The sequence below is a fragment of the Silene latifolia genome, chromosome X (genome assembly GCF_048544455.1).
Source record: "Silene latifolia isolate original U9 population chromosome X, ASM4854445v1, whole genome shotgun sequence".
Lineage (NCBI taxonomy): Eukaryota > Viridiplantae > Streptophyta > Magnoliopsida > Caryophyllales > Caryophyllaceae > Silene > Silene latifolia.
This window is the reverse complement of record NC_133537.1, coordinates 16899830-16916506: the sequence shown is the minus strand read 5'-3', so window position 1 is coordinate 16916506 and position 16677 is coordinate 16899830. Positions and strand designations below refer to the sequence as shown.

Below are 16677 nucleotides of genomic sequence, written 5' to 3'. Positions count from 1 at the left end.
ATACATTCCTTGCTCGTTTTCTTCATTATACCCCTTAGACCCATATCCCATCACCTATTGGCCTCGATTTTTGTGTTTTCAACTTTCAAAACCGACTCATAACGTCGGGAAAAAGGCCAATTGATGGTCAAATTCTTGTTCGTCATACAAAATCCCACATTCTTCAACATACGCAACCGACATCAATCAAAATGTCAAGTATCATCCGTCCAAAATTTCTCATTTCCTACCTAAATGCATGATATTTACAATGTTGCATGGGTTGCCTCCCATGTAGCGCCCTTGTTTTATGTCATAGGCTCGACGAAGTCAAGAAATACAATCAAGTATGGAGAAGGTAAGTACCGATGGAGCTTATGTTCTTCATGACGGGTGCCCCGACAATGTAATTCTTGAACCTTTGTCCGTTTACCTTGAAAGCTTGGTCTCCATCGGATATTTCAATCGCCCCATGGGGAAAAACTCGGACCACCGTGAAAGGTCCGGACCATTTTGACTTTAGCTTCCCCGAAAATAACTTGAACCTTGAGTTATAAAGGAGAACCAAGTCTCCCACCTTGAATTCCTTCCTTAAAATAGCCCTGTCATGGAACTTCTTCGTCTTCTCCTTATAAATCCTTGAACTCTCATATGCATCGAGGCGAAATTCCTCCAACTCATTCATGTCAAGTAGCCTTTTCTCTCCCGCTTTCTTCATGTCAAAATTCAAGAATTTTACCGCCCAAAAGGTACGGTGCTCCAATTCAACGGGGAGATGACAAGGCTTACCGTAAACCAACCTAAAAGGCGAAGTGCCAATAGGAGTCTTGTAGGCGGTACGGTACGCCCATAGAGCATCATCAAGCTTAGTTGACCAATCTTTTCGCGACTTGGCCATGGTTTTCTCAAGAATAGACTTGATCTCCCGGTTAGAGACCTCGGCTTGCCCATTTGCTTGGGGGTGATAAGCAAGACTTCTTCTATGTTGAACCCCGTGTTTCTTGAGCAAGGCTTTAAATGGCTTTTCATGAAAGTGCAAACCTCTATCACTTATGAGCACCTTTGGTACTCCAAATCTTAGGAAAATAGTGTTCTTCAAGAACTTGCCAACCGATTTGGCATCACATGTCTTAGTAGGAATAGCCTCTACCCACTTAATCACATAGTCTACCGCCACAAGTGTGTACTCGTATCCATAGGAGGAAGGGTAGGGGCATTGGTAATTGAAGAGTTTATCACACCCGAAATACTCGAGGGGGGGGGGGGGGGTGAATTGAGTATTTAAAAATTATGCCTACTTTTTATTTTATATCAAGGTAATTAATTACTTAAAGTTTATTGATTAAACTTTAACTAATTAACTAAATGATTATGAACGTAATGAAATGACTGAAATGAAAATTGCAAGGACACACGATATTTGAAGTGGTTCAGCTTCACACGTCGAAGCCTACGTCCACTATTCTCGATTAATAATTTTAGTATCTTATTCTGGATTACAAAATTATCAACCCAACTCGTATAGTTAACTCTAACTATAACTCGATTTGAATATCACTAGATATTCGATTTTGACTATCTTAAGTTACTAAGAAAGCACTTGATTGTTCTTCTATGTGTTCACACAACTGAACGAGTAAGAAAAAAATATGAAGTACTATTATCTTACGACGTAACCTTAAGAAAGATAAGCAATTTAAAGAGCACGACTTTTCGCAATATTTTCAAAAACAAAACAATAAGACAATTAAGAATTAAACTCAAATATGTTTTGCAAGGATTGTTGTATTTCGAAAAGCTTACTTAAATAAGGAATGATCAAGTGTATTTATAGTAGAAGAGAGAACTAGGGTTTGCACGAAACCCTAGGATGCCGTGAGATAGGCGGCAAGATTTACAAGAGATAATTCCTTATCTCTTTCCTAATTTAATCCAAGATATTATAGTTTAGGTAAATAAGATAAAAGTGAATCTTATTTGTTTTCTAAAACTATATCTTTAAGATGTTTAGATAAGTAAACAAATCAAATCATATATTATTAAGATAGGAAAATATCTTATATAAATATAAGCTAGATTTGATTAGATAGATTACTTATGCACAACAACTCACACGCCCCAACGGTTTACAGCTTACGGCCGAAACCCTAGGCCCGTGCTCATCTTGGATAACTATCTCTCTTCATGGATTAGATTTAGGTTAAATAGACTAGCAAACCCTAGGTAGCATGACGACCCATAAGTCGTTTTACTAACCAATAGATATATGCAAATTATCTATTATAACAACCCATAGATTAAGTCTACTATAGATACACATGATTTCAAAATATGTTTAAAAGAATTTTATCCTTTGAAAAATGATTTTAAAACTATTAAAATCGTGCTATTAAAATGCTACCTAAAGTTATAGTAGAAACAGTTATAACTTTAAGTTTGGTAAGTAAAGTTATAGGTGAAATAGCTATAACTTTACCTTCCCAATATTCTTATCTTAAGATACCGTCATTCGATGAAGACCTATACTAACTAATCTTCCTGGAGATCTTCAGTGATAGGATCTTGTCTTTATCTTGACCAAAAGCTCTTCATTTTGAGCTTTGTTAAAGACTTGATCTAGCCTTTTGCTTGAGTGATCATCATACTTGAAACTTGTTACAGTTGCTATGACGCTTTAAGAATCTTCAATGTTATAGCTCAAGCTGCTATAACATTACTTGAATGATGCCTCACAAATCGTCAAGGTTATAGTTGTTGAGTTTATGGATTCAAGTACCTAAGAGGGGGAGGGGGTGAATTAGGTACTATTTAAAAATTTTAACTTCAACTTTATTGATTTAAAGAGAATTAAGAGAGCAAAAGAGATTAGATAATACTTCGAGTAATATTGCGAGATTAGACGAGTATTGGAATGAATGTTTGCTGTAGTATGAAAGTAACAATGGTTCTGACTGTAGCTATTTGTCTCAGTTTATGAAGTACAGACTGCGGACCAAATGTGACAGTATGATGAACTGTTACTTCGAGGTTCAAGCAAAGCAAAACAAAACAAACACAATAAAATTGCCAGCGGAATAAAGTAAAAGAACAAACACGAGATTTTTGAATTGGTTCGGCAAGAAACTCAAGTGCCTACGTCCAATCTACTTTTTATTGATTTATTTTAGCGATCTACTCCGACTACTAAAAGACCCGTACAATAAAAGTAACAACCTACTCCGGTTGTGTTACAAGTCCAAGAACTACTCCGTTCTTGTGACAAGCCAACTCGCAACCTACTCCGGTTGCCAAAGAGTTGAAGACTACTCCGTCCTAACTCTACACACACACACACACACTAAGAATGTTTTAAGGATCAAGCTTCCACTATCTTATTCTTAACAAAGAATTGAGGTGGACAACTTTTACAAGATCAACAATCTTAAGTGAGAGAGTTTAGTAAGTTAATGTAACAGTAGCCAAGACTGTAACAACTTGAAGACTCTTAGAAGTTTTGCAAAGACACACGGTTTTAAGCTTTAAAAACAATTTGCAAACTTGAAAAATATTTCAGAAAACGTCTTGGAATTTTTATGAGAGGATGGCACGCCTTTTATAGAGAGGATGAGTAAGGGAGTTGCTAGGGTTTTGAAGGGTCAAAGACCTCACATGTGAAGAGCCTCAACAACCACCCAATACTTGCACCAAAGAAGGTTCTTTTGCAAAGGTAAAAATAGAGAAAGAGTGTTTGAAAGTTATCCATCAAAGCTCATGCAAATTCAGCAAACAAAGAGGGAAAAACAAGTCACATGATGACAAGTTTACACAAATATGGCAAAAATCATCTCTTGTTTTCTAAAGGACCAAAGGGTCAAATTTGCATAAAGAGGAAACATTTTGAAAAAGTTAATTATTCAAACCACTCTTTATTGAAGGCCAAATCCTTATAAAAATCTGAAGATTATCTTTCAAAAATAAGAGACACGAAAAGGCTTTTGAAAGATAAAAGGATAAAAAGAGTTCAATTGTTACGAATTTAGGCAACAATCCAGGTAATTTGTTACTTTGTAAAAATGTAACGATCGTCTTGATGCTTTTCTATTACTCTAAGATACTCTACTTTCTCACTTGTACATTAGATGACACTTAAGACTCAATACAATGGGATGATTAACAACTTCAACACTTCTTAATCCATGCTTGATTTAATCATTAATCCTGAAAAGGTAAACTAAGATAACACAAATCAACTGGGCATGTTATCATCAATTAAGGAACCCAACAAATTCCCCCTTTGATGATGACAAGCCCTAAACGAATGTATAAGCAATGTAAACACCTTAATTCAAGATTTTAATCAAGCAAGATCAAATAAGAGAAGGGACTATATTACCTTATATAAAGCAAGAACTTAAATCAAACTATCCATGACAATTTTACATTGCCCCAAAACAAGAGTAAAAGCTAAGAAGGTTAGGCCTAGACATTAGTTAATCAATAGGTAAGGAGATTAAGAGCATGGGTTTACCTTTTCCCCCTCTTAACATCATCAAAAAGGATAGGGATGTCAATGGCCTTAGAGTGCAAACAACCATAAGAAAACACAAAAAGACACATATAACCGTGACAAGATAACAAAGTCAACATAAACATACGGATGAAACATAAGTTAACCATAGTTCACCACGGCTAAATAAAGTTTAAGATACGCCACCAAGCATCAAAATAACGAGTAAAAAAAATAGTCTTAGGAGGGCACAACATGGTGGGACAAAATGAAAAAGGCAAGGACAAAGTCGGGGGGGCCGAAATGGATAGGATAGGCTAAGGAGAGGAAGCTTGTTCACCATCCGAGTCACTACCCAAGGGATCGTCATCCAATTGATTAACATGGGCATCATCACCATGTTCCTTTGTTGAGACAAGAGTGGAGATAATGTGCACTTCTCCACGAATGAGGTCCACGGTGGAAGCAAGAGCCGAGATGGCCATATCCTTTTGGCTAGCATCGTGCTTAACCCAAGCACTCAAATCAGCCACGGCTTGAAGAACTTCCCGCTAATTTCCCGTACCAGCTTGACTAGACGACCCTCCCTCAGGATCCGTCTTAATTGTCACAGAAATCAATTCATCATTTTCCACTTTGATAAGCATTTTCCCCATTTGACCATTACTCATGATGTCGCACATGTCTAAAGAACCCAAACTAGAACTCACTAATACCCCGTGTGCCTTGAGCACAACCGACAACCACATTCCATAGGATAAGTGTAGCATGCTAGAGGAGGGTTTACGGAGTTTGGCCGAGATGAGGTGAAATCGCTTAAACATTAACCCAATCAAGTTCACCTTTTTATGAGTTGCAATGTGATAAATTAGATATTCTTGGGCTATGGAAAGCTTGCCCCGGTCACCCGAAGGGTAAATGGAACGACAAAGCATATTAAAGAAAATTCGAAGAGGAGGGGGTATTTGGGTGTTGCTCACAGGACCACAAGTGACTGTTTTAGGACAAACAACTTGAGCGACTCCTAGGGGTGAGGCGTAAGGTAAGGCAATCCAGGTTTCAGAGGGGAGATTATCATAACCTCCGGTTGGGATACCAAGGGCGGTAGCAAAATCAGATTGAGTCAGTTTAAGGGGCTTACCATTCACCTTAGCCGTGAGGAAATCACCCGATTTATCCACTCGGACGGATGCAAAGAATTGAATCACTTCACTGATGGCTTCAAGTTAAACCTCGCAAGTGAACGATGCGTTGCACTAGTAAGGGTCGAACACGAGGAGTTTGGGAGACTACTAATTGTTGTTATTCTTAAGTTTAGCTAAGTCAAAGGAAAAGGATTGATTGGTGAAATAACTAAGTAAGCTACACTAAATGACTAACAATTTAAACTAAATAAGCAACAACTAAATTCAAAGAGAAAACTAAAAGGAAAGACGCGTTACTCAAGATATAAAAAGACTAAGGCACGATTAGGCTACAAACATTCATGATTATCATGCTAATTCCGGCAATAAGTCATCTTGGGTACACAAGGCGGGGGAAAACGCCTCTAACTCGCCTATTGACTCCCTCCCGGCCACACAATAGGACACTAGACCTACCGACTCAACTCCCTCCCGGGCTCATGACTCGGAATCACCTATACAACATTCTAAGACCCTAGGAACGCGCGCCATCCCCAAGGTAGTCGATTTATGCTAGGAGTCACTAAGTATACGATAAATTCCCGGCCTTCCCAACCCTTTTCCCAAAGGTGAAGGTCAAACCGGTCCCCAAAGGCACCCTCTTTAGGCTCTCCCTCCCGGGTTCAACCCAAATAGGCAAAGGATGTAAAAGGGGGAGGGGGGGGGGGGGGGGTCAACTTAGGACATAACCAATTCCCATTGGTGGACAAGGGTCATCAATCAACCAAAATCCCAAATCACAACATTAACAAAATAAATCCTAAGGTAAACCCCACCAATTTCCCCTTAATGACTATTTAAATGGAATCAAGCATTTTAATCACTCATGTAAGTGCCCAATCGCACCCTAGTAAGGGTACTACTCACTAATCATGGTCAATTTAGCAAGACAAGCAATAAAGGAGGCAACTTTAACCATTAACATGATAATTAATCGATTATTACTACTAAGCATGCAATTGGCAACAAAAAGATGATAACAAAGTTATCAAACCACAATCAAAATGAAATTAGGCAAAAAGATGGTAACTTTGACTTCAAGCAAAACAAATATTCAAAAATGGGAGAAACATGAACAAAGGTAAATTAAATCAACAACTAAAAACAAGAGGAAAATAAGAAGTGACAAAGGAAATATACCAACAATTATAAGGCAAGAAAGATGATTGGATTGAATAATTGCAAAAGATGAAGAACAATGTTACAACTTCTTCCCCAAATATTTTCTCTACCAACTCACTTTTTGATCTAAAATCTAGTATGGAATATGTTGTGTTTTCTGAAAATAGGGTTGGGTATATATACAAAAGGGTCCATTAACGGAATTACAAAGGTCGAAAATCAAAGAAAAGCCCAAAAGACCTCTATCCGGTGTTGGGAACGCCGGCCGCCTCTTGGGAACACCGGATAGAGGTGGGAACACCGGATGGAATCTCTGAACACCCACTAGGCCAATTTTGAGCACCGGATAGAGGTGGGAACACCGCCCTGGAGTCTGAACGCCCATGGAAGTTGGGAAAATCTCAAGACGGTTCTCGATTTTCGCTTCGCTCCTTGCAAAAAGGTCCCGTCCCTATATCACCTCTCACGTTCTCCTAAAAAAGTGTGAAATAATATTATAATTACGTAAGGCCCTATACAAAATGAATAAGTGCAAAATCGACTATGGACTAGGCTAAATTAGCTAAAGAATGTAACAAAATGAAGACAAAGTGAAGGGTTTAAGGCCAAAAATGTAGGGTGATAACATAGTTATCAAATCTCCCCACACTAAACCCTTACTCGTCCTCGAGTAAGTCCAAGGTCAAATTGCACGGCAATACTAAAGCTTAGTATCAATAGTGAGTGCACAATATAAGCACCACTAAATTATTTAACTAATAATAGCCGAATGAGTTTTAGCGCACTCAACGCCCCTTCAACTCACAATTTGACACCCATGAGGGAAGAGTGCCCTATTGCAAGGCAAGTTGGGTCTTGCTACAAAATGGCGATGCATCTATCATGAAAGCACGTGATCAAGCAATAGAATACATCTCAAAAATGGTCCACTTTCCTCATCTAAGTGGCCGGATTTTTCAAGCAATAAAACACGGTTTTGGTCGGGAGTACCGTCTCAGAAGTGCCAATTGAGGTGCCAACCCCCTGAGCATGGCTCAAGCTACCCTAATGTGACCAATGCCCAAGAAACAAATTCACGAGCGGGGTGAGGGGAAGAGGGCAAGTCCGCCGAGATTTACTAAACCGACACGAGATTCAACCCAAGGACCCATGACTAAGGGGACCTAGGCAACGACATCCTCACGGTTTTCACTCGTCGCTCATTGAAAGAACATGGTGATTTTTGTGACAAAAAGTAACCAAAATCACTCTCCTAACTCGACTAGCGAAAACGTGCCCGCAATCTAATGTGTAAGACCGTCCTATGTCAAATGAAATGCAAACAAAGATAAAAATGCATACAATATGAAGCAAAGGGTTGTAACGGGGCTAGGGAGTAGGTCGAAACGGGATTGGCGCAAGCACCGTTTGGATATGTGGAGTTCAAATCAAGAATCGCCGACACATCTAAACCCAACTCTTATTGCAACACATGAGACACGTCTATGCCCTAACATAGCATGGATCACCAAAACTATGCAAAAATTGCATAAACCCAACTCAAATTGGAAAAATTTGAAAATACTCCTCTTATTTCAACAAATGGTAACGTCTACACCGTAACAAAAACTCGGTTTCCCAAGTCATGCAAAAATTGTGTAAACCCGACTCATTTTGGAAAAACATCAATTTGCCCTTTTTATTTAGCAACGGCTTTTTCTACCCCATTTAATGATGAGGAAGGGTGTTGCTTGCCTTTTTCTTTTCCTTATAAGGTATATACAACACGACTCATTACCCCTTTTTTTTGATTTTTCGCGACATTTTCACTTTTCTATTTTTGTTTTTCATTTCCTTTTTCAAAACCTCTTATTTCTTTACAACGCCAAATACACACCAAACTTTCGGCCCAAGTGGACATTTACATTATCCACCATCATCACCCAAATCACCTCCTACAACACAACTACAAAAACCGACCAATTCTTGATTTAGGAAGGGTGGTTATGGGAATGTAGCTATTTAGGTGGGTTTGCCAAATGAAAAGGCTAAGCTCAAAGGGGGTGAATCAAAAAGGGAAACAATGTAGGGGAGAAAACAAGGCTATTTGGCTATGTGAGGTTTTTATGCAAATGGACTCTTGCTTCATATCATGTGCACAAAAATGTAATGCAATTTCATAGTCTAAGGACGCAATGACACACTTGTGCGTCTAGATGTGACACGCCTTGCGAGGAGGCCTACTCTCAAACCTAAATGAGGGCGGGGTATGAATGTACCCACCCTAGGAGGCTCTACCTTTACCTTTGAGTAGCTAAGTCGAGCCTTAGGTCTAGTCTACGGTCCTAGGTCTCACAAGATCGGTCTAAACTCATTGGTCAAGCCCGCTTCCCTTGGCTAACTAAGAGGCCACGGGTGCAAGTCACGGGGAGGGGAAAGGCACAATTGGACATATAGCTCATCATGGGGGTACTTGGTTCCCTTCCTCGACCATGCTTATGCAAATCATTTACAAACTAAGTGCAACTAAGTCTAACAACAACACATATGCACATGTGACAAAATGCATGCGGAAAGCGAAAGAACATGAAACTAAACGTGCAACCAATGTCTAATCCTAGCAGCACACATCAACACCAAACAATCAACAGGTCTCCCAAGGAGACACCCAAGGCACAAAAATCCCATCCTCCTCCATATTATACAACAATATAAAAAGAGAGAGAATGAAAAAGGAGAAAGAGATAAGAACGTGTATACCAAGCGGTCTTCTAGTCTCCTTTTTGCCTCAAATGGTCAATGCGCTATGCCAAAGGTTAGACAAAACAAATATATACAATGCAATATTTTTTTGAATTTTTCGAAATTTTTCAATTTTTAGGCATTTTCTTGAGTTTTCTTAAATATACAGGCATTTACAAATATATACAAATATTCACAAGAGTGGATATTTCCCTCCCCACACTTGAAATGTACATTGTCCTCAATGGACAAAAGCATAGGAAGTGAATAGCAAAACTAAATAACATATTTTTGGATTTTTTTTTTTAAATTTTAGAATGTCCTCCCCACACTTATTTATTTACATAATTCTTGATGGAAATGAATGTGTGGAGGATATTCGAAAAGTAAATACATATTTTTGTTGTTTTTGAATTTTTGAAAAAGTAAAGAACTTGTTTTTGTATTTTTTTTTGTGCCTCCTCCCCACACTTATTATATACAACATCCAATGACGGATGAAGTGTGGTTAAGAGGCATTTTAGTTCAAAATAAAGGACATATTTTTGGCTTTTTCTTTTTTTTTTTTTTTTTTTTTATATGAATGCAACTAAATGTGACAAATATATTAAAAATTTAAAGTCTAATGCAACCTACATGAATGCAAACTAAATGATGGTTAATGCTAATATATTACAAAGTAATCTAAATGCAAAAATTGAAATGCGACATTTGGATAATAGGGAGGGTCAAATAAAATTTGGATTGAACCGGGGAGCATACCGAAGGCTTTGGATTTTAGGTTGGGGAGCAATAGAACAACACCCGACTCCATCAAGGGTGTGACAAACAATTTTCACAACAAAATATTCATTCATCAAAAAAAAAAAATTTCATTTAAAATTCCTTTCAAGACCAAAAGTGGAATGGCAAGAGATCAACCAACCGAAAAATTGTGACCAACCAAGACAAGACTCAAGGGGAATCGACAAAGAACAAACAAAAAGCTTGCAATTAGACTACCCTCAAACTACCCTTCCACACCTACACTAGACTACCCAAGAGACCAAGTGAAACCTCCCCACACTAGAATAATCAATAAGGTGGGTCTTGGGGAGGTTGTTGGTTGGGGTCGAATGGGTAACTATAGAAAGGCCCCAAGGGTGGTGGCGGGTAGTGGACCGGGTGGTAAGGGTCCCAATCCGCCGGGGGCATAAAAGTAGGTTGGTAAGGGTTGTAGTTCGGAGGAGGGTACCCCATGGTGTTGGTGAACATGGGGTTAAGGTAGTTCAATTGCATATTCCTCATTTGAAGTTCAAGGTGTTCTTGTCTCAAGTTTCCTTGTTTGATCAAGTCTTGGTTAAGTAAGGCGATGTTTTTGCCTTCAAGAGCGGCCCCATAAGCTTGTCGGGCAAGGTTCTCGGTTGATATAGATCTTTGGTACATCTCATTCCATTGAGTTTGAAAATTCGGGTCATCAAAGAAGGAGGGGTGGGCATGGGAGGAGGTACCGACTTCGGGTTGAGGTTGTGGATGGGGTTGAGGTCGTGGATCCTCTTCCTCTTCCGACCCGGACTCGTATTGCAATTTTCCATCTACAAGGTCATAGTGAGCAACATCCCAATACCCCTCTTCGTCATCCTTACTTCTCTTAAGCCTCACATATTCCCCCGGTCCCAAGGGCATACTCCAATTGCTTCGGTTCGAGAGAGTGGTCCGCGGAGTGTTCGGTACCACGAGTGCTCTCTTGGGGGTTATGGTGAAAAGGAAGAATTTAGGCTCCTTAATGAGCATCTTAAGGTAGGGTCCATTGAGCTTAGTAGCCTCATCATAAGCCACGAGATCCGAAACATCATGGTGGAGTACCCTAGCAAGAATAGAAACTATACCTCCACAAGCAATGTTGGTAGGGGGTTGGTCAACAATCTTGACAAAGTGGTTTGCTAGGGCGAGGGTAATGTCAACCGTATGGGGGGTTTCCATGAGGGCCTCATGTAAAAGTTGGAGTGCGCAAGCACTCACATTATAGTGTGTCTCTTTGGAGGGGAAAAGGGAGTTAGAGAGGATTCGTGCAAAGTAGCGAATAGCGGGGTTTCGAATTGATTTGTTGTACTCCTTCCCGGCCCTAAATTTTTCTTTCCGCCGGGTGAGCAATTTCCACAATTCCCCCCCGAACATCCCTTTGAGGTCCCATCCGAGAGGCCTTATGAGCTCCCCCCGATACCGATTCAAGGCCTAAAAGTTTACCAAATTCCTCTACAGTCATCCTATGGCGAGTTCCTCGGAGTTGGAAATCGCAAGTGAATGGAGTGACGGTGTAGTCGCTCCTCCAAGTAGCGAGGAACTCGCTAGCAAGGGCTACATAAGTCTTGTCCTTGGCATCATAGAATGCCCTAATCCTTATCCTGTCACAAAGCATCCTAACATCATCCTCTACCCCCAAAATTTGCATTGTCTCAATATCGGCCCATCGGGTCGATTCCCACCCTTTTTGGACCCACATTTGAAAATCCTTAAGGTCCTCTTTTCTACTAAAACCCATTTTCCAGGTTTTATCCACATGCTTAAATGAATTATAAGGGATGGTGGGAATAAAAGATGATGAGGAAGAGGAACATACCATGGCTAGAGTATCCGGACACGGTCTCGACCTTTTACACATTTTTGAAGAAACAAATCACCAATCCTACCCAAATACGCCTTTTTAATGCTCCTTGTTGCTGAAAAATTGCTCCCAAAGCTTGAAATACCAACAATGGAGGAAAATAGCTTGATAAGATGACCCAAAAATGGAGGATGATGATGATTCCCCACAGATTTCTTCAAATAAGCACCAAGAAAAGAAAGATTCAAGCACAAGGGACAAGAATATGCAATTGTTGTGAAGAGAAATTGCAAAACAATGAGGCAAATCTGGGATATTAGTGTCGAAAATATGGGGTTTGGGTGAAAAATTGGGGTTTTTGAAATGTATACAACTGAAAAGTGAGGAAAGAGGTGGGTTTCACGGGTAGAAAATGCTATTTTTTTTTTTTTTTCGAAATAAACCCTCTGTCCGGTGTTCCCAACATCGGCCGCCTCTTGGGAGCGCCGGATACAGGCCTGAACACCGGATGAAACTGCTGAACGCCCACAAGTGTAATTTTAACGCCGGATCAAGCCAATGAACACCGGCCTGGAGTCTGGACGCCGGATACACTATTGTTGGGGGTCCCTTTCTCGATTTTCGTGCATGAATTTCGAGACGGGATGATCCCGAGTCACTCCTTAACTGATGTTTTTGCCCGAGACGACCTTACTCTTCCTCAAAATTTCATGAGAATGTGAAATTCGATTAAAAACCCAAAAATTCCTCCAAATTTCAAGTGAACTAGCCCCAATTTCACTAATTTGCAATTTCAAACTCCGGATATCCGCGCCGACCGCGCCTCTAATTTCCAAAAATCATTAATCGTTTGGGTTGCCTCCCGAAAAGCGCCCTTGTTTAACGTCGTAGGCTCGACCAAGTAAACAAGCAAACAATTTTCATAAAGATGAAGAAATAGCTTAATTGACTAGGAAGGTTTCAAGGATCTTCATCTATCTTTGAACGGGATTGCCCACATAATAGTGCTTTAATCTTTGACCGTTTACTTTAAAAGTTCGCTCTCCTTGGGCTATTTCAACCGCCCCATGAGGGAAAGATCGGACAACGGTGAATGGTCCGGACCATTTCGACTTCAACTTCCCGGAAAAAAGCTTCAAACGGGTATCATAAAGTAGAACCGATTCACCTTCCTTGAACTCTCTCCTAATGATGCACTTGTCATGAAATCTTTTCGTCCTTTCTTTGTATAACTTGGCATTCTCATAGGCCTCGAGCCTAAATTCCTCCAATTCATTCAAATCAAGGAGCCTCTTCTCACCGGCCGCCTTCAAGTCATAATTGAGATGCTTAATAGCCCAATATGCCTTGTGTTCAAGTTCCACCGGCAAATGACATGCCTTGCCATACACCAATCGGAATGGTGAGGTACCGATTGGTGTTTTGAAGGCCGTCCGGTAAGCCCACAAAGCATCATCAATCTTTAAGGACCAATCTTTTCTCGACTTGTTCACGGTCCTCTCAAGTATTGTCTTCAACTCCCGGTTAGAAATCTCGGCTTGCCCATTGGCTTGTGGATGGTAAGCAAGACTCTTCCTTTGTTGCACACCATACTTTCTCAACAAGGCTTCTAATGCTCTTTCTCCGAAATGCGTGCCACGATCGCTAATGAGGACTCTCGGGACCCCAAACCTTGGAAAAATGATCCTTTGAAGTAGCTTGATCACTTCCTTAGCATCACAAGTTTTGGTCGGGATGGCCTCAACCCATTTGCTTACATAGTCGACCGCCACAAGTATGTATTGATTTCCAAACGATGATGGGAAGGGACCTTGATAATCTATCCCCCACACGTCAAAAAGCTCAACCTCAAGCATGAAATTCATTGGCATTTAATGTTTCCTTGTGATATTTCCACTCCTTTGACATTTATCACATCCTTTAACATAAAAGGCTACGTCACGGAATAGAGAGGGCCAAAAGAAACCGCATTGAAGTACTTTAGCGGCCGTTTTCTTGGAACTTGCATGGCCACCACAAGGTAAGTCATGGCAATGGCTCATTATGAAGGTAGCTTCCTCTCTCGGAACACACCTTCTTATCATCCCATCGGCACAAGACTTATACAAACATGGGTCATCCCAATAATAGTGTTTCACATCATGAAGGAACTTCTTCTTGTTGTGATAGTCATAATCATGAGGAATTATCCCGGAGACCAAATAATTGACAATATCCGCATACCACGGTGCTTCTCCCAAGCTTAGGGACAACAAGTGGTCATCGGGCAAATAATCATTGATAGGGAGCCCATTGTCAACATTGAGGTTGATTAGCCGGGATAAATGGTCGGCCACCACATTTTCAACTCCTTTCTTATCCCTAATTTCCATGTCAAACTCTTGGAGAAGTAATATCCACCTAATCAACCGAGGCTTGGATTCCTTCTTGATGAGCAAGTGTCTCAAAGAAACATGATCGGTGAACACTATAACTTTAGCTCCCACCAAATAGGTCCGGAACTTTTCCATTGCAAAAACCACGGCCAAAAGCTCCTTTTCCGTTGTTGAGTAATTTGTTTGAGCATCATCAAGAGTTTTGCTTGCATAATGAATTGCATGTACCTTTCCATCCTTCCTTTGGCCTAAAACCGCGCCCAAGGCATGATCGCTTGCATCGCACATTAACTCAAACGGCAAGCTCCAATCCGGAGGTTGTATAATTGGAGCACTAGTCAAAGCTTCTTTCAACCTATTAAAAGCATCAAGACAACGGTTAGAGAACACAAAAGGAGTATCTTTGGCTAACAACTCGGTCAAAGGTCTAGCAATCTTGGAGAAGTCCTTGATGAAGCGGCGATAAAAGCCCGCATGTCCAAGGAAACTTCTCACCCCCTTGACATTGGTGGGAGGTGGAAGACTAGCAATGACCTCTACCTTAGCCTTATCAACTTCTATCCCACGATTTGACACTATGTGTCCCAACACAACACCTTCTTGTACCATGAAATGGCACTTCTCCCAATTAAGCACAAGGTGAGACTCTTGACACTTGCTCAAAACCTTCTCCAAATTCATTAAACAATTTTCAAAACTTTTCCCAACAACCGAGAAATCATCCATGAAAACTTCCATTTCTTGTTCAATGAAATCGGAGAAAATTGACATCATAGCTCTTTGAAAAGTAGATGGAGCATTACATAGTCCAAATGGCATCCTCCTATATGCATAGGTGCCAAATGGACAAGTAAAGGTGGTCTTTTCTTGGTCACTTGGATGGATAGGGATTTGGAAAAATCCCGAATAGCCATCCAAGAAGCAAAAATAGTTGTGTTGAGCTAATCTTTCTAGCATTTGATCCATGAACGGTAAGGGAAAGTGATCCTTCCGGGTGGATTTGTTCAACTTCCTATAGTCCACGCACATTCTCCACCCGGTTACCGTCCTTGTAGGAATCAATTCATTCTTGTCATTTCGCACTACCGTCATGCCTCCTTTTTTGGGAACTACATGAACCGGGCTTACCCACCTACTATCCGAAATAGGATAGATAATGCCGGCGTCAAGTAGCTTAAGGACCTCTTTCATTATGGGATTAAGCCTTCTTTGTGCCTCTATTGAGGATGCATCCTCATTTTCAAGTAAAATTTTGTGAGTGCACAAAGAGGGGCTAATCCCCTTGAGGTCACCAATAGTGTACCCAAGGACACCCTTGAACCTTTTGAGCAAAGAAATTAGTTTTGAGGTTTGGGTGTCAGCAAGTGCACTATTGATGATGACGGGAAAAGTGGAATTGTCACCTATAAATTCATACTTCAAAGAAGAGGGAAGAGGTTTAAGTTCAACCGTAGGAGGAGGCGTGGAACTCTCCTCCTTCTTACCGACTTCTAACACTTCAAACTTGGGAGCTTGTTCATGAATTGGAGCCGAATCCAACATCCATACATATGCAAGAGTCTCAACATCTTTGTCATCGACCTCATACCCACTAACAAGACAAGTCTCCAAAGGATCCATAGAGGAAGCTTTTGGGTCATGCTCCTCCATGGGGTTCTCAAGGATGTCTACAATGCAACAAGTGTCACCTAGAGATGGAGCTTCCATGGACTTGTGGAGTTCAAAGTCCACTCTATCTTCACCCACTTGCAAAGACAACTTGCCACTCTTTACATCGATCATAGCTCCACCGGTAGCAAGACAAGGCCGCCCCAAAATAATAGGCACATTGTAATCCTCGGGCATATCCATAACAAAGAAATCACATGGTATGACAAGCTTCCCAACAACCAAGGGTACATCTTCAATCACACCAATGGGAAATTTGACCGACCGATCGGCAAGTTGAAGTGAAACTCTAGTTGGTTTCAAATCTCCCAAATCAAGCCTCTTGAAGATTGATAGTGGCATGAGGCTCACACTAGCCCCCAAGTCACACAATGCTCTTTTAATAGCCACCCCTTGGATAGAACAAGGGATTGAGAAGCTACCCGGATCTTCTAACTTGTTTGGAAGCTTGTTGGTGTGAGTAAGAATAGCACTACATTCCTTAGAGAGGTTGATGGTTTGCACCTCTCCATTCTTCTTCTTCAAAGTGACAAGTTCCTTAAGAAACTTGCCATAAGA

At 40.6% G+C, this 16677-nt stretch overlaps 1 protein-coding gene across 1 annotated transcript; it reads right to left on the bottom strand.

Annotated features, from left to right (window-relative positions):
- Nucleotides 1-322: 322 nt before the first annotated feature.
- On the bottom strand, nucleotides 323-877 carry LOC141616944 (uncharacterized). Its single transcript, XM_074434112.1, has one exon. It carries the CDS (start codon nucleotides 875-877, stop codon nucleotides 323-325), a length of 555 nt encoding a protein of 184 aa, XP_074290213.1.
- Nucleotides 878-16677: the final 15800 nt, after the last annotated feature.

Excerpts from the sequence above, each read along its gene's own strand:
- LOC141616944 (XM_074434112.1), bottom strand. The coding sequence starts at position 877 with ATGGCCAAGTCGCGAAAAGATTGGTCAACTAAGCTTGATGATGCTCTA.